The 24,757-nt window shown below is 49.0% G+C and overlaps 1 protein-coding gene and 1 long non-coding RNA gene across 2 annotated transcripts in view; both read right to left on the bottom strand.

Moving 5' to 3' along the window:
- Positions 1 to 12,131, bottom strand: part of cblc (Cbl proto-oncogene C, E3 ubiquitin protein ligase) — a gene marked incomplete at its 3' end in the record, with an annotated part of 50,154 nt that extends 38,023 nt beyond the window's left edge. Inside the window, exon 1 of the mRNA XM_072267211.1 lies at positions 11,729 to 12,131. Coding sequence (XP_072123312.1) covers positions 11,729 to 12,045 — 317 coding nt within the window. The remainder of the gene's footprint in view (positions 1 to 11,728) is intronic.
- Positions 12,132 to 18,353: 6,222 nt separating this feature from the next.
- Positions 18,354 to 24,757, bottom strand: part of LOC140202309 (uncharacterized) — a 55,313-nt gene continuing 48,909 nt past the window's right edge. Inside the window, exons 2-3 of the long non-coding RNA XR_011887067.1 lie at positions 21,572 to 21,664; positions 18,354 to 18,957 (exon numbers count right to left, since the gene is read on the bottom strand). This is a non-coding gene — a long non-coding RNA (uncharacterized lncRNA). The remainder of the gene's footprint in view (positions 18,958 to 21,571; positions 21,665 to 24,757) is intronic.

Below are 24,757 nucleotides of genomic sequence, written 5' to 3'. Positions count from 1 at the left end.
TCCTGTCTCATCTCACCCTCCTTCCCAAATGCCCTGAGCGAGGTGTAAGTAGCTTCAGTGGTCCAGCATCACTGCTGTCCGGTGTATTGGGACATTATCCAGGTCAATGGCATCAGGAGAGTTAAACGGTGACCCATAGGGAGGTATGGGCCCACTGACCCACGCCAGGGCTCTGCCCACCCATTATCGCTGGCCTAGAGGACAATGTGGGTATAGACTGCACTTCTTCAGGGCAGGACAGGACTCTCAGACCTGACCCCAGGACCCATCTTCACCCCATTATTGAAGCTCCTTTGTCCAATGCACCCTCCACTGGTATCTCACCAATCCACTCTGCAAATGGTCAACAGCACCAATCCTCTCTGTCACTGTTAAATGATGCATCACTAAAACCCTCTACCATTGGTCACCAAACCCATCTGCAATTGGCCAACAGTACAGCACCTAAACCTCTCCAGCATTGGTCAACGGTAGATCACTAAACCTTTCCACCATTGGTCGATGACACATTACTAATCCCACCCACCATTGGTCAGAACCCATCATTAGGTTCTTCACTCTACTACTGTCCCTCTCATACCCAAGGACAGTTGTCGCTGAAGCTTGTTAGCCATCGATCCCCAATAAATCTTCCGCTGATAATGGAAGAGATAGTAAGGAATTGAGTATAAATTATTCCATTCACTCAGATGGGGTCTGAAGAGTGCTGTCAGAAAAGGAGCTGATCCACCCAGCTAGTACAGATACACTGGGCAGAATGGCCTCAGCTGCTGGGATTTTCTCTTGGCTGGGAGATGGGGTGAGCTCACTTTGGCCTCCACATGATCATGGATTCACACACAAGAAAAACAGGCCCTTCACCCCTGTGTCCAGGCTGACCCTGGTGCCAGTGACATTCTGTCCCCTCCCAACAACTCTCTGTGGCACACACTGTGTTTTTGATGTCTCCAAGTTCCCTTTTCTGGTGGTTGTGCTGCCTCTATCTTTTTACCCCATGTTCAGCTGTCTCCACAGTAGAGTGAACTACCTCATTAACACAGCCTCCTCCTTCCTGTCCCAGCAACAGAACAAGCTTCCTCAGCCCGAACTACTGCCTTGATCTTCAACACTGGGTACTAGCTCACTTCTGATGAGCTGATCTGCGACACATTCTAGCATCCAAACCTTGGGGGCACACGTCCCACGTCTGTCATAGATCCCAGCTAAGGTTGTCCAATCTCAATGTCGCTCATCCCAGACAAGTCCATCCAAACATCACACAAAAATCCTAGCAAAGTCTGTCAAAATATCAGACAAAGATCCCGGCAAACTCCATCCTAACTTTGAACACAGATCCCAGCAAAGTCCATCCTAACTTCGGACAGATCCCAGCAAATTCCATCCTAACTTTGGACAGATTGCAATAAAGTCCACCCTAACCTCAGATGCAGTTCTCAACACCATCCAGACCTCACAACGCATCTACTTACGTCTCCAAAGGATCCCTTCCCCTCCCCATTCACTGACACTGTCCACACTGCCTATGGGACCCTATCCCTCTCTGTTCACTCCCCCTGCACTCATCCACAAACAACCCAACAATGCTGGGTAAATTTCTAATTCTGACACATCACAAATTCTAAAAGCATCAGCATTGGGCAGTCTGAGACTGTACCGGGAGGATGGGAGGGAGAGGAAAAAGATGGGAGAGGGTGAGGGAGATGGAACAGAAGATGGGAGCGAGAACCACCCATATACCCAAGCTCCTTCACTCACTCCCCTACCCACCTCCTGCTCTCCAGATGGGAGGGAGAGGATGGGGGCTCACAGAGGGAAAGGGGAGCTACATGAGGGTCTCAGCCCGAAACATCGACTGCTTACTCTGTTTCCATGGATGCTGCCTGGCCTGCTGAGTTCCTCCAGCATTTTGTGTACGTTACACCTGCACATTTTCTCTTGTTTGAGGATACACGAGGAACGGGAAATGCTGGAAGCTGGAACAGCACACAAGATTCTGGAGGAACCCAATCTGATGACCACTTTCTGTGGGAGATTCTCAACGCAAAATGTCAATAGTCTTTTTTTACCCACAGTCACTGCCTGAGCTACTCCAGCTGTTTTTGTGCGGTTACAGGAGGAAGGAGCTGGAAGGAGGGAGGGTTCGGTAGCAACACTTCCCCCACTCTCTGCACAGACAGGTTTGTCTGGTTTAACGCTTAACCTCAATGTCTGATAACAGCTGCTGACATTTCCACCATATGGCCAAGTCCAGAGCGCCAGATCACGTGGGATACGGCCCACTGCACACAGGATTGTGTTGATGGTAGGAGAGGTGGGGGGGGGGGGGCTGGGGGGACGAGGAGGGGGAGGGGGCGAGTGAGACCAGCAGTTTCCTCCGATGAGAAACGAACAGTCCAATATGTTACGGGTGCCTTCCTGAGACAGGCCAGCCAGTTGTCCCATCATTCAGTCGTTGAGGTACTTTGAGAGTCTAGCCATGACAGGCATTTCTACCTTTCTCACATACATCCTCAACCCACTGTAATTCACCTGCCACCAACACAGGCTCTACAGCAGACCCCATCTCCCTGGCTCACATTCACCCCTGTACCATCTGAACATTCAGGACATCTACATCCGTCTATTGTTCATTCAAGGCAGCTCTGCCTTCAGAAGTATAATTCCTAGAAGACATCGCCAACACGGGAAATTCTGCAGATGCTGGGAATCCAAAGCAACGCACACAAATGCTGGAGGAACTCAGCAGGTCAGACGGCATCTATAGAAATGAATAACAGTCAACATTTTGGGCTGAGACCCTTCTTTAGGACTGGAAAGAAAAGGGGAAGACACCAGAATAAAAAGGTGACAGGAGGGAAGAGAGCATAGCTGGAATGTGAGAGGTGAAGCCAGGTGGATAGGAAAGGTAAAGGGCTGGAGAGTGGAACATGGAAAGTGAGGAGGAGGTATACCAGTGGATTGTGATTGGCAGATGAGAAGAAGTAAGGAGCCAATGTGGTAAATAGAAGCAGAGAGGAGGGTATTTTTATTTTACTTTATGGCACAAGAGGGGCCAAAGCCCAACATGTCAGAGCAGCAATGAGAATTGGAATTAAAATCTTTGTCCATTGGGAAGACCTGCTTTTGGCGGATGGAGCGGAGGTGTTCAATGTAGCGGTCCCCAATTTACAATGGGTCTCCCCTGTGTAGAGGAGGCCACATCGGCAGCACCAGACACAATAGACGACCTCAGCAGATTCATGATTGAAGTGCTGCCTCACCTGGAAGGACTACTTGGGGCTCAGAATGGAGGTGAGGGAGGAGGTGAATGGGCAGGTGTACCACTTGGGTCACTTACAGGGATAGTTCCAGGAAGGGACAAATAGACAAGGGAATCATGGACGGAACAATCCCTGCAGAAATCAGAGACTGAGGGGCAGGTAAAGATGTGTTTGGTGGTAGGATCCCTCTGTAGATGGCGGAAGTTGCAGAGGTTGATGTGTTGGATGTGGAGGCTGATGGCATGATAGGTTAGGACAAGAGGAACTCTATCACTGTTACGGCAGTGGGAAGATGGGGTGAGCACAACTGTCCAGAAAATGGAGGAGATGTGGGTGAGGGCAGCGTTAATGGTAGAGGAAAAGAAACCCCGTTCTTTGATGGAGGACATCTTGGATGTCCTTGAAAGGAAAGCCGTGTCCTGGGAACAGGTGTGGCAGAGGCAAATACACTGAGGAAAGGGAATACTGTATCATTTTTGCCAGAGACACAGATGGGAGAGGTATAGTCCAAGATAGCCATGGGAATTGGTAGGCTGATAAAAGATATCGTTCAACAGTTTGCCTTCAGAGATGGAGACAGCGAAATAGAGAGAGGGGAGGAAGGTGACAGAAATGGACCAAGTGAGTTTAAGGGCAGGGTGGAAGTTAGAGGCAAAATTGATAAAATTGATGAGCTCAACATGGGTGCGTACAGCAGAACCAATGCAGTCAGTGTTGTGGAGCATTACTGCGGAAGGCTTGGACCTGTTCAGTTCTATGTAAACAACGAAAAGGCAGGCATAACTGGGGCCCATGGCTATGCCTCGAGTCTGGAGAAAGTGCGAACAGCTGAAGGAGAAATTATTGAGGGTGAAGACAAGTTCTGCCAGATGAAGGAAGGTTGTGGTGGAGGAGGACTGTTTGTTTCTTTTATTAAGAAAGAAGCAGAGAGCTTTAAGGCCTTCTTGATGGGAGAGTAGAACTGTACAGGGACTGGACATCCGTGGTGAAAATCAGGCAGTCAGAGCTAGAGAATATAAAGTTAGTGAGAAGGCCAAGAGCACGAGAAGTGTCGCGGAGGGAGAAGGAATGCTGTCAAAGGTATGAGGACATGAGTTCAGTGGAGCAGGAACAGGCAGAGACAATGGGCCTACCCAGACAGTCAGGTTGTGAATTTTAGGTAGGAGATAGAAGTGAGCAGTGTGGGGGAGGTGAGCTATAAGAGGCTGGGAGATCTCAACAGTTCATGAGGTCAGTGATAGTGTTGGAGACAGTAGCCTGATTGTCCAGCGAGGAGTCCTCTTCAAGGGGCAGGTAAGAGAAGGTGTCTGAGAGTTGCCACCTGGCCTTAGCATGGTAGAGGTAAGTGCAGCACTCTGTAACATAACACTTTTGTTTGTGGGTTTGATGATAATGCTGGGTTGGTGCAGACAGAGTAGAGAGCATTCAGAGGGGATAAGGTTCGAGGAGGAGTGAGGACCACTGAAGTTGTGCTGGTTATCATGCACCACCAAACTCAGGACCCTGGGAGTCAATGTCACACTCTGCAACTGGATCCTTGACTTGCTGACCAACAAATCACAATCAGAAAGGACAGGCAGCAACACCAATGCCACGACTGTACTCAACAGTGGTGCTTAACAAGTAGTCCCCGTCCACTAATCTACTCTCTGTACACACTCGTAATTGAGTGGCAGGTTCTGCTCTCACTCCATCTACAAGTTTTCAGATGACACCACCTCAAATAATGATGAATTGGAGTAGACAAGGGAGGTGGACAGCTTACTGACATGGTGACAGCCAGCAGCCTTCCCTCGATATCAGCAAATCAAAAGAATTGGTCATTTACTTCAGGAAGGGGTGTGTGCATATGCTTCAGTTTTTATCAACTGTATTGCGGTTGAGAGGGTTGAGAGCCTCTCCTGGCCCAATCACGATGACAAGAAAGCTCACCAATGCCTCTACTTCTTCAAGGTGATAAATAAATTCAGTCTGTCTCCAACGACCTTTACCAATTTTTGTCTATGCACCAAAGAAAGCATCCTAACCAGCTTAGTATGGCAACTGCTCTTCCCAAGAGCACAAGAAGCTGCAGAGAGTTGTGGGCACAGTTTGGCACATCATGGGAACATGTCTCCCCTCCCTGGCCTCTGTCTACACTTCTCGCTTCTCAGTAAATCAGCCAACAGAATCAAAGACCCCACCCACCCCAGACATTCTCTCATCTCCCCTCTTCCATCGAGCAGAAGATACAGAAGCCTGAAAGTACATTCCACCAGGCAAGAGGACAGCTTCTATCCCCCTGTTGTAAGACTGTTGAATGGATTCCTAATATGATAAGGGTTCCTTATTATGAACTTCAGTTTAAATTCCACTCAGAATATCTTGGAGGATCAAGAACCGAAGCCAAACCAAAACTTGCACCTTGTTGTCTAACTGCATTGAAGTCTCTCCAGACCATCACTGCATTCTGTCATTGTTTTCCCTCAATGCATTGTTTAATGACTGGAACTCCATGGACACTGTTCCCTGTACCTCTTCTCATATGATGAGAATAAACCTGTTCCAATTCCCCATGTGTTCAGGGAAGTGAGATGCAGCTCAAACCCAGGGATCTGTAGATTGTATGTTTGCGAACTTTAACTATCAATGGTGTGGACATGAAGTCCCTTCAGGTCTGCACTGACCCGGATCTCACTGCCACCACACTTCCCCATAGTCTGTACCTCTGACCCTGCCCTCTACCTGTGATCCCCTCTCCTCCCTTACTGTTGAACTCTCTGGAGGTTACCCTGAACTCGAGACAGAGGAGGCCGCTCCATTCCTTCCTACCAGCACTGTGTCTGCCTCTCTCAATGGTACAAAAAGAGGTCACCTGGCCCTCCACCAGTCCAGTGTCCCAACCCGTACCCCACCACATCCCAAACCAATGCTCTCTGCAACGGAAGCTGCTTCTGTGCAGCCTATAGTGCGGGCACAGGCCCTTCACCGAACATGTGCACACTAGCGATTGTCTCCCTCCACAGTAAACCCAGCGAGCAATGACCTGGAACCTGGAATGTGGATCCTGGCCATCAACAGCATGTACACAAGTCAGCCTCCCCTCCATGGACTCCATCTACACTTCCTACTGCCTCAGTAAAACAGCCAGCATAACCAAAGACCCCTTCGCCCCTCTCCCATCAGACAGAAAGCCTGAAAGCATGTGCCACCAGGCTCATGGACAGCTTCTTCCCTGCAGTTAACAGGCTTAAAGAAACCTCTTGTACAATCAGATGGACTCTTGACTTCAGAAACAACCTCGTTATAATCTTGCACGTTATCGATTTCCTGCACTGCATTTTCTCTGTAAATGTAACACATTATTCTGTGCTCTGTTGTTTTATTTTCCCCATTGCACTGATGTACATAACGATCTGTCTCGAAGGCAAAGAAACAACATTTTCGCTGTCCACAACTACAACAATCAAGACATGGATGTCACAACGGTAGGGAGGGCTGCTGGATTTTCAGGGTTTAGATGTTGCATAAGGGTCAGGGAGGGAGGAAAGTAAAGGAGGTGAGAGAGTGACATTGCTCATCAGGGATATTACAGTTGCAGAAAGTGTGGACGCACTGAAGGTATCTTCTACTAAGTGTGGGTGGAAGTCAGAAACAGGAAGAGAGCAATCACTCTGTTTAGAGTATTCTAGAATGTTCTGTGTTCCAACTGACAAACCCAGTTAATAACTCAGAGCAGATAGTTAATCTTCCCATTATACAAGAGACCAGCAAACATTGTCAACATCTCCCAACTGAGAGAGCACAATTCCTTTTCCTGTTATACCAGAGACCAGCAAACATTGTAAACTTCTCCCAATTCAGAGAGCACAGAGTAGGGATTGCACCCTACTCGTCCCTCCCCACTAACCTCCCTGTCTTTATCATAAATCTTTTGTTAATTTACAGCAAATTTTATATCCATAAATGCAAATATAACAATAAGAAACCTTCATTTATATTTTTTACGTCAGACTTCAAACTATACATTAATACTCTGAAAGCTTCCCGTAACCAGAAAGCTGTAAAGACTGTACAAATTTGTCAATGTTTTGAGTTATTTCTGTAAATGTTTTTGTTTTGTGACTCCCTTTAGATATAGTTCCTTCTGTCCAGCAATATTTAGAGTGGATTTTCTTTTTTGTTTGTATATTTAAAGAATAGTTATATATTTGTTGCTGCTCATGTGTGAGTCCCTGGCTTTGTTATCATATGCTCAGTAATTTTGTTTCTGTTTGTGTTTGATAAAAATTAAAATTAAAAAAAAAATAATCTCCCTTAAAAATAATCACTTATCCTTGCAAACGGAACAAGTGCTACACCGGCCCCTACAGTTCCTCCCTCACTACCATTCAGGGCCCCTAACAGTCCTTCCAAGTGAGGAGACACTTCACCTGCGAGTCTGTTGGGGTCATATACTGTGTTCAGTGCTCCTGGCATGGCCTTTTGTATATCGGTGAGACCCAACGTAGACTGGGAGACCGCTTCATCAAGCATCTATGTTCCATCCACCAGATCAAGCGGGATCTCCCCGTGGCCACCCGTTTTACTTCCACTTCCCATTCCCATTCCAATATGTCCACCCACGGTCTCCTCCACTGTCAGGATAAAGCCACACTTAGGTTGGAGGAGCAACACCTTATATTTCCATTTGGATAGCCTCCAACCTGATGGCAAGAACATTGATTTCTCAAACTTCCAGTAATGCCTCCCCTCTCCGAACTTCACCATTTCCCATTCCTTTGTCACTCTCTCATGTTATCTCCTTGCCTGCCCATCACCTCCCTCCAGTCCTCCTCCCTCTTTTTTTTCCTTTCTTCCATGGCCTTCTGTCGCATTCACCAATCAACTTCCCAGCTCTTTGCTTTATAACCAACCCCCCAAGTTTCACCTATCACCTGGCATTTCTCTCTCCCCTCCCTCCCACCTTTTAAACCTACTCCTCAGCTTTTTCTCTCCAGTCCTGCTGAAGGGTTTTGGCCCAAAATGTTGACCGCGGTTTTTTTACATAGATACAGCCTGTCCTGCTGAGTTCCTCCAGCATTTTCTATGTCGCTTGGATTTCCAGTATCTGCAGACTTTCTCATTTGTGATTTCATCACAGTTCCTTTTCTGGTTATACCGGAGAACCGCAGACATAGCAAACATTTTCCAACTCAGAGCACTGTGTTCCTTTTCCTGTTATACTGGACATGGTAAAGATGCACACACGATGATAGGCAGGGGATAGGGAAGCTGGTCCAATGCGGGAAGGCTCATTTGTGTATGTGCTGTTGGAGGCAAGAACGTAAGTTCCAGGCCATCAGGACATGATGGGCCGTGGCCAGGCTGTAGTACGTCACAGAGGCAGCGTCTGCTGCGGCTCACAGAAGTAGTGCAGGTCTGGGATCTGAATGGATGATAGGTAATCCCTTTGCTCTATGGCTCTGTGACTCTAACCGTTCCTGCTCCCCTCTACCCTACAGCCTCACACCTGGATCTTTCACAGAGCCATACTGCATGGGAGCCACACCCTTTGGCCCAACTCATTCATGCTGACCAAAATTCCCATCTTAACTATTCCCATATTTGATCCATAATCTCTCAGAACCTTTCCTAGCCTTGTATCTGTTTAAGTGCCTTTTAGACAATTGTCAGTGCTGTGCCTGTCTCAGCCACTTCCTCTGGCAGTTTGTTCCATATAGACCTCACACTGGATGAGAAACTGGCCTCTCATTACCCCTTCAATTTTCTCCCCTCTCACCGTGCCCTCTGGTTCTTGATTCCACCCCCCAGCTCTGGAGAAAAGACAGGGCCACTTGCAGTTTTACATAAGGTAACCCTTTCATTCCCCAAGGACACACACCAGTCCCCATTGAGGAGTCAGCAGTGGAAAGGGTGAGCAGTTTCAAGTTCCCGGGCATCGATATCTCTGAGCGTCCATCAGCCTATTGATACAACCACGAAGGGGGCATGCCAGAAGCTATACTTCTTTAGGAATTTGAAGAGATTTAATATGTCACCAAAACTTTGAGCAAATTACCACAGATGCCCCCTCACCATCTGGAGGCTTCAATGCATAGAACTGGAAAAAGCGGCAGAAGGTTGTAGACTCAGACAGCTCCATCGTGGGCACTAGCCTCCCCACCATCGACGACATCTCCCAAAGGCAATGCCTCAAGTAGGGGGCACCAATCAGGAAGGACCCTCACCATTCTGGACATGTTCTCCTCGCATACCATCAGGAAGAATGTACAGGAGCCTGAAGACCCACACTCAACACTTTAGGAACAGCCTCTTCCACTCTGCCTTCAGATTTCTGAAAGCTCCCTGAACCCATGAATATAATCCTCTTTTGTACCATATGTTTGCTTGTTTTACTGTAACTTGCTTTAATTTTTTTAATGTCTGAAACTGTACTGCAGCCACTGAACGGCGAATTTCACAACATTAGTGAGTGATAGTAAACCTGATTCTGAGACACCTCGGTCAATGTGTCCTAGCCCTCCCTCACAGGGAAGCAATTGTAGTCTCTGCAGCATGTCTGTGACTATCTGTCATTCATATGCCCCCACCACCGACATCCTTCCTGTAATGAACGTGATACTCTAGTTTTGACCAGCTACAACTGCCACAAACACTGAGACCAGCACCCATCCTCCATTCACTGAGAAACACGTTCATTGCCCGATGGTGGGAGCAGATGGAGGGGTTGAGAAGAGAGAGTACTGGAGAGGGAGAGGGAGAAGGAGAGGAGGAGTGGGGGTGGATGGTTGCAGAGTGACCATGATTTTGTCCCTGGGACACCATGCACATGTCTGGTCTCAGTCTGGTGACAGAGTACCGACTTCCAGAGGAGATGCACCAGATCAATTCCTGGTAGAGTGGTCTTGTCCCCTGGTGGAATCCAGGGAGAAAAGAGGCAAGCATGGGTGGTTTTCTCTGGAGCATTGGACACAGAGATATATAAAGTTATAAGAGACACAGACACAGGTAGAATAGACAGTCGGTTTAGTTCTCCCTCAGGGTGGATGCATCTAATGCCAAGGGCATGTGTTTATTGTGAGAAAGGGCAAGTTCACAGGGCTGGTTTGTTTTTTATACAGAGTGGTGGGTGTATGGAATGTGCTGCTCGGGAAGGGTGTGGGGCAAATACGATAGAGATATTCAAGAGGCTCCGAGGCAGGCACATGAATGTGTGGATAAAGGAGGGATATGGACAGTGTGTAGAGGGGTTAGTGTGCTAGACAGACATGTGAACGTGTGGGGAGTGGAGGAGTATGGGCATTGTGCAGAGGGGATTAGTGCGTTAGTGGGTTAATTAGTTCTGCACACACAAGATGGTCTTGTTCCTGTGATGTACTGCTCTGTGCTCCGTGACTGGGTGAATGAAATGGGATTAGTGCAGGATGGGTGCCTGATGGTCAGCATAGATTCAGTGGGCCGAAGGGCCTGTTACTATGCTGTATGAGAGTCAGCTGGAACTCCCTGGAGTTTGACAGAACATGAGAATATCCCATTCAAGTGCAAGGAGCTTGATGGGGGGACAGGGTTAGTGCAGGGAGGTGGGGCTGAGAGAGGAAGTTTATCTGAGATTCCTATACTCTGAGGGAATTGAGGGGATGGAGTTAGTGCAGGGAGGAGAGGCTGAGAGAGTTTCAATGTATCTGAGAGAGATTCCTACACTGACGGAATCAAGGGACTGGGTTAGTGCAGGGAGGTGGGGCTGAGGAAGCAAATTAGCCAAGGTTGTGGGGTAGTTAGCATGGCTAGAGGGGCCGAATAGCTTCCTTCTGCCCTGATCTTTGGAGTTCAGAACGTCACACAAGGAGAAATGGTGGGACTGGATATCTGCCAGTACTGTCCCATTGAGGGTGAGGAGATAAAGAGAGAGAGTGAGTGAGGACAGAGAGCAAAGAGATAAAGAGAGAGAGTGAGTGAGGACAGAGAGAGGGGGAGAGCAAAGAGATAGAGGGGGAGAGGAAAGAGATAGAGGGAGAGAGGAAAGAGATAGAGGGAGAGAGGAAAGAGATAGAGGGAGAGAGGAAAGAGATAGAGGGAGAGAGGAAAGAGGTAGAGGGGGAGAGGAAAGAGATAGAGGGGGAGAGGAAAGAGATAGAGGGGGAGAGGAAAGAGATAGAGGGGGAGAGAAAAGAGATAGAGGGGGAGAGAAAAGAGATAGAGGGGGAGAGGAAAGAGATAAAGGGGGAGAGGAAGGAGATAGAGGGGGAGAGGAAGGAGATAGAGGGGGAGAGGAAGGAGATAGAGGGAGTGAGAAAAGGAAAGAGGAAAGAGAATGAGCGAGCCAGAGAGAAAGAATGAGTGAGGAGGGAGAAGAGAGGTGGAGAGGACAGAGAAAGATGGGGAAAAGAAAGAAACAGAGAGTAGGAGAGAAGACAGACAGGTGGAACAGGAAGGACGGACGTGGACAGGGGAGGGTGTGCTCTGGGATCTTGCTGTGCCCGACTCACCGTGCCTGGGAGTTTTCCTGGAACATCTGCTCGCCGGCATCCTCAAACAGTTCATTGGTCTGCCTGCACTTAGACGCCAGGTTCACCAGGCAGCTGTCGAGGTGTTGACGGCCCTTCTCCCACAGTCGCGTCTCGGCCAGCACCCGGTCCAAGTGCGCGGCGGTGGCGGTGGCGATCTCGGGCAGGTAAGGCGGACTGTTGCGGAGCCGCAACCGAGGGCTCTGGCAGCGCTGGGCTAGTTTGCGAAGCTGCCCCTGCACCCGGCTCACCTTCCGCCGCTGAGGGTCCGCGGGCAGCCGCCAGCCCGCCGATATCATACTCACTCCATCTCCGCTCGGCCCGGCCAGGGAGTGTGTCACGGACGCGGCGACAGGGAGAGGAGGGAGGAGAAAGGGGAGGGACTGAGGAGGAGATAGAGGGAGGGAATAGGGAAGAGAGGGAGGGACTATGGAGAGGACGGAGGGGGAGAGGGGTTGATGAGGAGGCGAAAGGAGAGAAAGAAGTGATCACACCATTCATTGCCCCAGTAATGCCCACCCTCAGTGTGGAAATACGCTAGGTAGGACACTCCGTGCACACACAGCCTATGTACACTCACTCTCTCTGTGCATACCCACGAACTCTGCACAGTGACATACACTGTGCACACTATCACACGCCAAATGCACAGACGCACTCTCCGCTCACACACTGGACCTCGACCCAGTCACCTGGTTCCTCACCCATCTGACCTAGAAAACATTTCTCCCTCTCCCCTCCACAGTTCCCATCCTGTCCCACCCTGGAATCTGTACGGAACCGGCTTATAAACGCCAGATTTCTCCTCAATGTTCTCAGAGGACTTTATAGCAGGTACTAACGTGTCACACCCTCATACAGTCCCCTTCAGCCGGTCGACGGTTGAGTTGGCTGCGAATACCTCCTGTCCAGGTGACCACACGGATTCGTGAGGTACGTTCCGACTCCTGGGAAGTTGCCAATATTCACCCGGAACCCTACCGTGTGTGAAACCAGTCAGACTGGAGACGGCAGCAGGGTCTGCCACCTCACCGCCCTCCCTCCCTCCGCCCAGCCTGGTCCCTGTGGAGGCACACTCCCCCACCCCGGCCCCGACACACAGACGTTTCTTCCTCCTGTCAAGGAGCCTTTTTCACAGTCCCCGCCCGACCCTTTGAGTATTGCTGAGGTTCTGTCATGTCCCCAGTGTCTGCAGTTCCTGTTTGTGACCTCCACCTTCTGCAGCCACTGAGGCAAGCAGGAGCTGTCTCTACTTCTCACCGCCTGGTAAGGCAGTCAACAGAGTCAAAGACCTAAACCACCACAGATGTTATCTACATTGGGCAGAAGATATAAAACCCTGAAAGCACTTACCACCAGGCGGGAGGACAGCTTCCACAGAGAGGAAAAGAAGCAACAGATGGTTGCAGACTCAGGCAGCTCCATCATGGGCAGAACCCTCCCACTACAAAAGGCATCATCAGAAAGGCAGCATCCATCAGCAAAAACCTTCTCTATCCAGGACATGTCCTCCTCTTGGTGCTACCATCATGGATACTTGTACAGGAACCTGAAGACACACACTCAATATTGCAGGAGCACCTTCTTCCCCTTTGCAGTCAGATTACTGAAAGATGCATGAACACCAGCTCATCATTTTGATGTCTTTTTGCACTATTTATGTGTGTGTGTATGTGTATATATATATATATATACACAAGTGGTTCAGACATTCATCTAGTGATTTGAAGGTTGCTAGTTCGAGCCTTGGCTGAGGCGGTGTGTGTACCCTTGAGCAAGGCACTTAAACATACATTGCTGTGCCACAACACTGGTGCCAAGCCCTTCACTTGGACAACATCGGTGTCGTGGAGAGGGGAGACTTGCAGCATGCGCAACTGCTGATTTTCCATACAACCTTGCCCAGGCCTGCGCCCTGGAAACCTTCCAAGGCTCAAATCCATGGTCTCATGAGACTAATGGATGCCTATATATTTATATACATACATACAGTATATATTTTTCTTATTTAAAATAATAGCAATTTTTATGTACTGCTGCCACAAAGGAACACACTTCGTGACACACATCAGTGATAATAAACCTGATTCTGACACCCTGATATTATAGGACAATTATACGGTTCCCTGGTAAGATAAGATCAACGGTTGACCCCGCGATCTATCTTATTCTGATTTTCACCTTGCTGTTTACCAGCACATGCACTCTCAGAACCAGGTTGAATATCATTGAGATACATCGTGAAATTTGTCTTTTTGTTGCTGCAGCAGATGTACATTCCAATACATAGTATTAAAACTATAAATTACAATAAGTATATATTATGAAAAAAGAAAATTAAATGAAACAAGTAGAGCCAAAAGAGAGGCGGAAATACTGAGATAGTGCTCATAGAATCACTGTATGTTCAGAAATTGAATGGTAGAGGGGAAGAAGCTGTGCCTGAAATATTGAGTGTGTGTGCCTTCAAGCTCCTGTACCTCCTCCTCGATGGTAGCAATGAAAGGAGAACGTGTCCTGGGTGAATGGGAGGGCGAGGGTCTTGAATGATGGATGCCACTTCCTTGAGGTATCGCTTTATGAAGGATGCTGGAGAGGGTAGTGCCCATGATGGAGCTGTTTGAATTTACAACGTCCTGCAGCTTGTTTCCAATCCTGTGCAGTGGCCCCTCTATACCAGACTGATGGGACCAGTTAGAATGCTCTCCACGGAACATCTGTAGAGATTTGCAAGAATCCTTGGTAACCTACCCATATCCTCCAACTTCTACTGAAGTATAGCCACTGTCGTGCCTTATTTCTAATTGCATCAATATGTTGGGCCCAGGATAGATCTTCAGAGATGCTGTCACCCAGGAACTTGCTCACCTTTTCCACTTCTGATTCTTGTAACTGTTACACTTTATTTTGAATTCTGTTATTGTTTTCCCTTGTTCCACCTCAATGCACTGTGCACTGAATGAGCAGTATGCAAGACGAGCTTCTCCATGGAGCCCAGTACATGCGACGATAAGAAACCAACTCCAATTCTATGTGAATCACTACCTTGGGGGGGGGGGCAGAGAGGTGCTCAGACTTAGACCATAAGAGATAGTTGCAGAACTAGGCCATTTGGGCCAGCGGGTTTGCTCTGCCATTTCATCATGGATGATCCAATTTTCTTCTCGGCTCCGATCTCCTGCCTTCTCCTGTATCCCTTCATTCCCTGACCAATCAAGAATCTATCAATCTCTGCCTTGAATATCTCTAAAGTCTCGGCCTCCACAGCTTCCTGTGGCAATTACTTGAACCACACAAGTGTTATTTTTCTCTGATCAGTAACGGGCATCAGTGTGGAGTCCATCTGTACAGCTTGGAAGTCTGTGTGAACCGCACTCTCTAGTACTCGGACACTTCACACTCTATTTTCGAAGTTGAGAGGTTTTACTCAGGGGCCAGCTGGGAAGGGCTGGTTAAAGTTTAACTGCACAAACCACACGCAGAGGCCTTCACAGTGCGGTCACCAGAGCACTGGATGAGACAAAACTTTCAGTTTATCTGTCCTCCTCAGGCCTGAATTCTCACTAAGTCAATGCCTTGAACCTCGGTCAGTTCTAAAGCAGTTGGAGTTCTCGCTGAAGTCAAACATTGGCCTTTCTCTGCTTCCTGTTGTCACCCTGAGACACTGTAAATAGGTCACAGGCACTGTCTTGGCCACAACCAGAACAGGAGGCAGAATCTTGTCCCAGGCTTTGTCTCAGCTGCCACCTCTTCTATCCGACAGAGCTTCCACGGCAGTTGGTCTCTCTCCACTTTCTGTTCACACAGAATAAGTGGCAGATGGAATATAGTGTAAGAAAGTTTATGGCCATGCATTTTGGTAGAAGAAATAAAGGCATAGACTGTTTTCTACTGAAATTCAAAAATCAGGTGTGCAAGGATTCCCTAAAGGTTAATTGGCAGTTTGAGTTGGTGGTAAGGAAGGCAAATGCAATGTTAACAGTCATTTCAAGAGGCGTAGAATATAAGAGCAAGAATGTACTGCTGAGGCCTTATAAGGTATTGGTCAGACCGCACTTGTGAGCAGTCAGGGCCCCTTATCTATGAAAAGATGTGGTGACATTGTTGGAGGTACAGAAGCCTGAAGGCACACACTCAGCAATTCAGGAACTGCTTCTTCCCGTCTGTCATCCAATTTCTGAATGGACATTGAATCCATGAACACAACCACTTTTTAAAAATTATTTCTGTTTCTGCATGACTTATCTTAATTTAACTATTTGATATACATATATATATACTTACTGTAATGAATTAATTTATTTTTTGATATTTATTATTGTACTGCTGCCTCTAAGTTAACAAGTGTCATGACACATGCCGGTGCTATTAAACCTGAATCTGATTCTGGGCCTGTAATCACTGGAGCTCAGAAGAATGAGGGGGAATAGCATTGAAACCTATTGAGTATTGAATCGTCTGGATAGATGGACTAGATGTGCATAGGATGTTTCCTAAAGTGTGGGAATCTAGGACCGGAGGCCATAGTCTCAGAATAGAGGGACTCCCATTTAGAACAGAGATGAGAAGGAATTTCTTTATTCAGAGGGTGGTGAATCTGTGGAATTCATTGCAACAGACAGCTGTGGAGGCCAAGCCAATGAGTATATTTAAAGCAGACGTTGATAGATTCTTGATTAGCCAGTGTGTCAAAGGTTACAGGGAGAAGTCAGGAGATGAAATGGCAGAGTAGACTTGATGGGCTGAATGGCGTAATTCTGCTCTTATGTTTTATGTGCTTATGGTCTTATGATTTGGGGGGATGTTGGCTTGAACTGTTGAGACAGCATTGAATTTTCAATCCCGGGTCATAGAGACACATAATAGGGAAACAGGCCCTTCAGCCCAACTCATCCGTGCCAACCAGTGTACATTCCTGAGCAGGTCTGCATTTGGCGCATGTACCGTTAACCCTTTCCTCTCTATGTACAAGTGACTAACACATAACTGTACACTCATTACTTCCTCTGGCAGCGCATTCCATGTGCAGCCACCCTCTCAGCAAAAAACATACCCCTCTGTCACCTCTAAACCTTTTCCCTCTCACCTAAAACCTCTGCAACACACAAAATACCAGAGAAACTCCGCCGATCAGGCAGCATCAATAGAAATGAATAAACTGTCAATGTTTCTGGCCAAGACCCTTAAACAGGACTGAAAAGGAAAGAGTGCCAGAATGAAACATCCTCTGCCTTGAAGGTTTAGACTCTCCCTCCCCCAGGAGAAAGACTGTGACTGTCCATCTTATCTGTGCACTTCACGGCTTTATAAACCCCTATAAGGTCACTCCTCAGCCTCCTGTCCAATCTCTCCTTATAACTCAAGCCCTTCAGTCCCAGTAACATCCCAGTGAATCATTTCTGCCCCCTCTGCTGTTTAATCACATCCCCCCTATGGCTGGAGGGGTGGTGGTGAGCTGCCTTCTTGAACCCCTGTAGTCCATGAGGTGGGTTATACCCGCAGTCTGTAAGGTGTGGGTTATGCACGCAGTGGAAGGATGGTGGTGAGGTGCCATCTTGAACCACTGTGGTCTGTAAGGTGTGGGTTATATGCACAGTGGAAAGATGGTGGTGGACTGCCAGCTTAACCCACTGCAGTCTGTGAGCTGTGGATTGAACCTGCAGTGCTGCCAAGGAGGAAGTTGCAGGATTCCGACCCAGTGATGGTGAGGGGACAGCAGTATATTTCCAAGCCAGGACAGTGTATGGTTTGGAGCGCAACTTCCAGCTGGTGGGGCGCCCCATGGTTGTGCCTGTGTGGGAGTGAGAGAGCGGATGTGATGGGCTATTTGTCGGATGAATTCCACCCGCAAGTAGCCCTTCCATTGACTTTAACAAATACCATAGCTACCCTTTCCCAAAGGTTTTGTTCAGCATTAATATCCCTTCTCTTAGCCTCAGGGAGAGGGAATTCAATGCTGGAGACACATGAGAGAGGAGAAGCTGTAATCCAGAGCAACATACAAGGTGCTGGAGGAATTCAGCAGGTTCAGCTGCAACTATGAATGGGAGCAGACAGTCAACGTTTGAGCATGAATCTTTTTTTCCACCCTTCTCTCCTCCCCCTCTGTGTGGGCACGTGGCCAAGTGGTTAAGACATTGGACTAGTGACCTGAAGGTTGTGAGTTCAAGCCCCATCCACTGCTCTGCGACAACACTGGTGCCAAGCTGTATGGGTCCTAATGCCCTTCCCTTGGACAACATTGGTGTCGTGGAGAGGGGAGACTTGCAGCATGGGTAACTGCTGGTCTTCCATACAACCTTGCCCAGGCCTGCGCCCTGGAGAGTGAAGACTTTCCAGGCGCAGATCCATGGTCTCGCAAGACTAATGGATGCCTCCTCCCCTCTGTTTTCCTCTTCCATCCACCTCTCTGCTCTCTTCCTCCCCTCTCTCTCTCCTCTACTGCCTCCTCATTTTCTCTTTCCCCTCCTCTCTCCCTTGCTCCATCTCTCTCGCCCCTCTTCTGCCTCCTCTTACCCTACACTCCTGCCCCTCCTCTCTTTGCCCCCCTCTCTTTCTCTCCCCCTCCCTGCAACTTCAAAGTAAATTTATTATTAAAGTACCTACTACATGTGTCACCATATACTGTTATAACCCTGAGATTCCTTTGCTTGCAGGCTTTCACAGTAATTACAAGAACCACAATGGGATAAATGAAAGACCAGACTCAACATGATGGACACAAGCAACCAATGTGCAAAAAAAACACAACAAATTCTGCAAATACAAAATGAGAAAAAGATAACAACATTAATAAAAACAATAGACAAAGCAAAGCAATCAATATCAATAAAATGAGATGAAGAGTTCTTGAAAGTGAGTTCAGTTTGGTGGGAACGGTTCAGTGATGGGGTAAGTGAAGTTATTGCCTCTGGTTCAAGAGCCTGATGATTGAGGGGTAAAACTGTTCCCGAACCTGGCAGTGCAGGTCCTCCTGAGACTCCTGCATTTTCTTCCTGATGGCAACAGTGAGAAGAGAGCATGGCTTGTGTGTTGGGGATGCTTCTTTCCTGTAACAATGTTTTATGTAGATTTGCTCAATGGAGGGGAGGGCTTTATCCGTGATGGAGGGGGCCATATCCACTACTTTTTGTCGGTTTCTCTATTCAAGACCATTGGTGTTTCCATTTCAGGCCATGATACAGCCAGTCAATATACTCTTCACCACACACCTATAAAAGTGTATCAAAGTTTTAGATATCATGCCAAATCTAAGCAAATTTCTAAGAAGGTAAAAGTGCTGCCGTGCTTTGTCACAATGGCACTAATGTGCTGGGTCCAAGACGGAGCTTCTGAAACAATAACACAAGGAATTTTTCCTTTCCCATCCATTCTCCCCTCACCCTTTCCCTCCTCTCTCTGTTCCTCTCTTACCCCATCTCTCTCTCGCTCTCTATTCACCTTCTCCCTCTCTCCCCTGCCTTGCCTGCTTTCTGCCCTCCCTTTTCCCCCACCTATCTAACCCATTGGGACAGTACTGGCAGACCTCCAGCCCAAACACTTCTCCTTCTGAGGTGTTCTGAACTCCAAACAGCTGGGGCAGGAAGAGAATATTCACCCATCACCCTCCCAGGGCCTCTGCCCTCCCGTTCTCCATGACTCTGGCTGATCTTCTCCCTCAGCCCCAGTGCCCTGCACTAATCCAGACCTCTTCATTCTCGCGGTGTCCAGCTACCTCTCTCTGATATGCTGAGCCTCCCTCAGCCCCACCACCCTGCACTAACCCAGACCCCAATCCCCTAGCGTCGACGTACCTCTCTCGGATACACTGAACCCCCACTACCCTGCACTAACCCAGACCCCATTCCCTCAGTGTCGAGGTACCTTTCTCGGATACACTGAACCTCCCTCAGCCCCACCACCCTGCACTAACCCAGACCCCAATCCCCCAATGTCGAGGCACCTCTCTAATACACTGAACCCCCACCACCCTACACTAACCCAGACCCCAATCCCCCAGTGTCGAGGTACCTCTCTAATACACTGAACCCCACCACCCTGCGCTAACCCAGACCCCAATCCCCCAGTGTCGAGGTACCTCCCTCGGATTCACTGAACCTCCCTCAGCCCCACCACCCTGCACTAACCCAGACCCCAATCCCCCAGTGTCAAGGTACCTCCCTCGGATACACTGAACCTCCCTCAGCCCCACCACCCTGCACTAACCCAGACCCCAATCCCCCAGTGTCGAGGTACCTCCCTCGGATACACTGAACCTCCCTCAGCCCCACCACTCTGCGCTAACCCAGACCCCAATCCCCCAGTGTCGAGGCACCTCTCTAATACACTGAACCCCCACGACCCTGCACTAACCCAGACCCCAATCCCCCAGTGTCGAGGTACCTCCCTCGGATACACTGACCCCCCACTACCCTGCACTAACCCAGACCCCAATCCCCCAGTGTCGAGGCACCTCTCTAATACACTGAACCCCCACCACCCTGCACTAACCCAGACCCCAATCCTCCAGTGTCGAGGTACCTCCCTCGGATACACTGAACCTCCCTCAGCCCCACCACCCTGCACTAACCCAGACCCCATTCCCCCAGTGTCGAGGCACCTCTCTAACAAACTGAACCCCCACCACCCTGCACTAACCCAGACCCCAATCCCCCAGTGTCGAGGTACCTCCCTCGGATACACTGACCCCCCACTACCCTGCACTAACCCAGACCCCAATCCCCCAGTGTGGAGGCACCTCTCTAATACACTGAACCCCCACCACCCTGCACTAACCCAGACCCCAATCCCCCAGTGTCGAGGTACCTCCCTCGGATACACTGAACCTCCCTCAGCCCCACCACTCTGCGCTAACCCAGACCCCAATCCCCCAGTGTCGAGGCACCTCTTTAATACACTGAACCCCCACCACCCTGCACTAACCCAGACCCCAATCCCCCAGTGTCGAGGTACCTCCCTCGGATACACTGAACCTCCCTCAGCCCCACCACCCTGCACTAACCCAGACCCCAATCCCCCAGTGTCGAGGTACCTCTCTCGGATACACTGAACCCCCACTACCCTGCACTAACCCAGACCCCATTCCCCCAGTGTCGAGGTACCTCCCTCGGATACACTGAACCTCCCTCAGCCCCACCACCCTGCACTAACCCAGACCCCTTTCCCCCAGTGTTGAGGTACCTCCCTCGGATACACTGAACCTCCCTCAGCCCCACCACCCTGCACTAACCCAGACCCCAATCCCCCAGTGTCGAGGTACCTCCCTCGGATACACTGAACCTCCCTCAGCCCCACCACTCTGCGCTAACCCAGACCCCATTCCCCCAGTGTCGAGGTACCTCCCTCGGATACACTGAACCTCCCTCAGCCCCACCACCCTGCACTAACCTAGACCCCAATCCCCCAGTGTCGAGGTACCTCCCTCGGATACACTGAACCTCCCTCAGCCCCACCACCCTGCACTAACCTAGACCCCAATCCCCCAGTGTCGAGGTACCTCCCTCGGATACACTGAACCTCCCTCAGCCCCACCACTCTGCGCTAACCCAGACCCCATTCCCCCAGTGTCGAGGTACCTCCCTCGGATACACTGAACCTCCCTCAGCCCCACCACCCTGCACTAACCCAGACCCCATTCCCCCAGTGTCGAGGCGCCTCTCTAATACACTGAACCCCCACCACCCTGCGCTAACCCAGACCCCAATCCCCCAGTGTCGAGGTACCTCCCTCGGATACATTGACCCCCCCCCACCACCCTGCACTAACCCAGACCCCATTCCCCCAGTGTCTGGGTACCTCTCCCAGGTCTTCCACTTTATCATTTACCTGCAATATACTTCCTTGACAGCTTTTACACTTCATTCTGTAGTTTTGTAGTTTTAATTTGTTCCAGTTCAATGCACTGTGTAATGAGCTGATCTGTATAAACAGTATACAAGACAAGTTGTTTATAATCTGTACAGTATAAACTAATACCTAATACACTGAGCCACCGAGGAGGGAATTCCTGAGATTCCCCACCCTCTGGGTGAAGAGATCTCGCCCCCTCATCCTCAGGCAGCAACCCCTGGCCCTGGACTTCCCTAGCCAGAGGAGGGGAAAGGGGAGTCCACCCTCCCAACACCCCTCTGTGGGGATAATATTCTTCCTACACTCCAAAGGTCGGTGAAGATATTCCCATTCTCCCCACACACAGCACCAACCCAGGAACCGATCTGGTGCACTCTCTGGGCAGCGGCTGCAGTGTGAGTGTCCCTCACTCATGGCAGATGAAGAGTTCGCTCCTCCTCTGCCCTGTAAAGGCAGCAATGCAGATCTTGCTCCACGCACACCTGACAAATCTCGCTCATAGTCCAAAGTTCAGGGTGTCAGGCACAGTGTGATCTGTGTAACCCGACATGTCACCTGAATGGTCCAAATGGGCCACAGAGGTCGCTAGAGCATAGAGTAGCAACAGGCCTTTCGGCCCATCATGTCTGGCTGTGATCCTGTCTGAAGGAGCAGAGGGGTAAGGTACTCTCCAAGCTACACACGGGCCTAGCTAGGGAAATATGTCACTGTTTCTTCATCTTCCCTGAATCGAAGTCCCAGAACTTTCTCCCCAACCGCACCATGGGCCACTGTTGTCCACCATGTCAGCTCAGCGCTGCCTTCTCAAACCATCCCTATCTGTCCATCCTGATCCCAACTGTGATCCTTGTTCCAATCCCGGTCCAACTCCCTCCATCCTGATCCAATCCAATCCGGAGCCTGAGTACCATCCTGATTCCGATCCTCATGCGCATCCCGATCCTATCCGGATGACAACCTGATCCCGAACTGATCCGGATCTTAATCCCGATCCCAATCCTGATTCTCCATTTCCTGCCTGTCGACGAGCCTGTCACACACACAAAATGCTGAATGAACTCAGCAGACCAGGCAGCATCAGTGGAAGGAAGTAACAGTTCTGCCCAATTCTTTTCCAATCCTGATGAAGGGTATTTCAAAATGTCCACTGTTTATTCCTCTCCCTGGATACTCCCTAACTTGCTGAGTTCCTTCCTCAGCAGTTTGTGCATGTTGCTCAAGGTTTTCAGCATTTGCAGAATCTCTTGTGTGTTGTGTGCCTACGAGCCTCTTAAGTACCTGCATCGTCTCTGCCTCCACCACCACCATTCCAGACAGCCAACGCTTCTGTGTAAAAATCTGCCCTGCACATCTTCTTTGAACCTTTTCCCTCTCACCTTAAATGCATGCCTTCTGGTAAGTGTCACCCACCCCCAGGTCACTGGGATCAGGGGTTGTGATGCCAGTCTGGAAGTCAAGGGCCAAAGGTCAAACCTGTTAAAGTCTGGAGGGCAAAGCTGAAGGTCGAAGACTGAGTGTGGAGATCTGAAGGAGTCACGAGGGCCCAAAGGAGACACAAGGGTTCAGATCATTGGGGTTGGAGGTCCCTGAGAGTCCAAAGGTCGGGGCCTGAAGGTCAAACTTGTGATTAGCAAGCTCTGGGATGAAATCTGAAGCAAATTCTGCCCCATCCAAATCTTTTGTGCTAAGGAGGTTCCAGTCAATACTAGGGAAGTTTGAAGTCACCCATGAAAACAACCCTGTTATTTTCGCACCTTTTCAAAATCTGCCTCCTGACCTTTTTCTCAGATCTCTGTTGCTATCAGGGTCTATGGAATATTCCCAGTAGAGTGGTTGCTCCCATCCTGTTTCTGAATTCCACCCACACTGACTCAGTAGACAATCCCTCCACAATGTCCTCTCTTTCTGTAGCTGCGATACTCTCCCTGATTAGCAATGCCACTCCACCACTTCTTTAACCTCCCTCCCTGTTGCTTTTGAAACATCTAAACCCCAGACATCCAAAATCCATCCCTGCCCTTGTGACAGCCAAGGCTCCGTAATGGCCACAACATCATAGCTCCATGTACAGACCTAGAGTAGATGTGTCCAGGAAGGATTCCTGACTCAATGTGTTGACAGGCTGACTAGAGGAGAGGCCATACTGGATCAGGTGTTAGATCTCTCAGTGGGTGAGTACTTCAGAGTCAGTGACCACAACCTTTACCCCAAGCTTTACTATAGCCTTGGCGAGGGTTAGGAGTAGACAGTATGGGAAAGTATTTAATTAGGGGGGGGTGAATTATAATACTATTAGGCAGGAACTGACAAGGATAATAGCTTCAGGGAACCTTGGTTTTTGAGAGATATTGAGGCCCTGGTTAAGGAAGGAAGAGGGTACATAGCAGGTAAAGGCAGGCAGGAACAAATGAGGTACTTGAGAATAAGAATTCCAAGAGAACATTTAAGAAAGAAATCAGGAAGGCTAAAAGAAGGCACGAGGTTGTTCTAGCAGACAAGGAATAGGAGAATACGAAGGGCTTCTGGAGATTTGTAAGAGTAAAAGGATTGCAAGGAACAAAACTGGTCTTCTGAAAGATCAGAATTGTACTGTAGGCATGGAGCCAAAACAGATAGGGGAGATCTTAAATGGATTTTTTTGCACCTGTATTTATTCAGATGAACACAAGGTCTATAGAAGTGAGGCAGTAGTGAGGTAATGGACACCATGCAGATTACAGAGGAGGGGAAGTTCACTGTTTTGAGGCAAGTCAGGGTGGTCAGATCCCCAGGGCCTGACAAGGTGTTCTCTCGGACCCTGTGAGAGGTAAATGTAGAAATTGCCAGGGCCCTAGCACAGATTTTTAAATCATCCTTAGCAACCGGTATTATACCGGAGCATTGGAGAATAGCTAAAGTTGTTCTGCTGTTTATGAAAGGCTCATTACTTCAATCATTCCATTTAATATCAGTATACATCCTGAAAGTCTATAGATATATGGTGGAAAATGTGCTGACTGGCTGCATTATGGTCTGGTATGGAAACACCAATGCCTTTGAGTGGAAAACCCAAACAAAAGTGAGTGGATTCAGCCCAATACATCATGGGTAAAACCCTCCCAACCATTGAGCACATCAACATGAAATGTTGCCGTAGAAAAGCAACATCCAATAACAAAGACC

Source organism: Mobula birostris, chromosome 8 (assembly GCF_030028105.1).
Source record: "Mobula birostris isolate sMobBir1 chromosome 8, sMobBir1.hap1, whole genome shotgun sequence".
Taxonomy (NCBI): Eukaryota; Metazoa; Chordata; class Chondrichthyes; order Myliobatiformes; family Myliobatidae; genus Mobula; species Mobula birostris.
The sequence above is the reverse complement of the archived record's forward strand: the minus strand, read 5'-3'. Positions and strand labels throughout refer to the sequence as shown.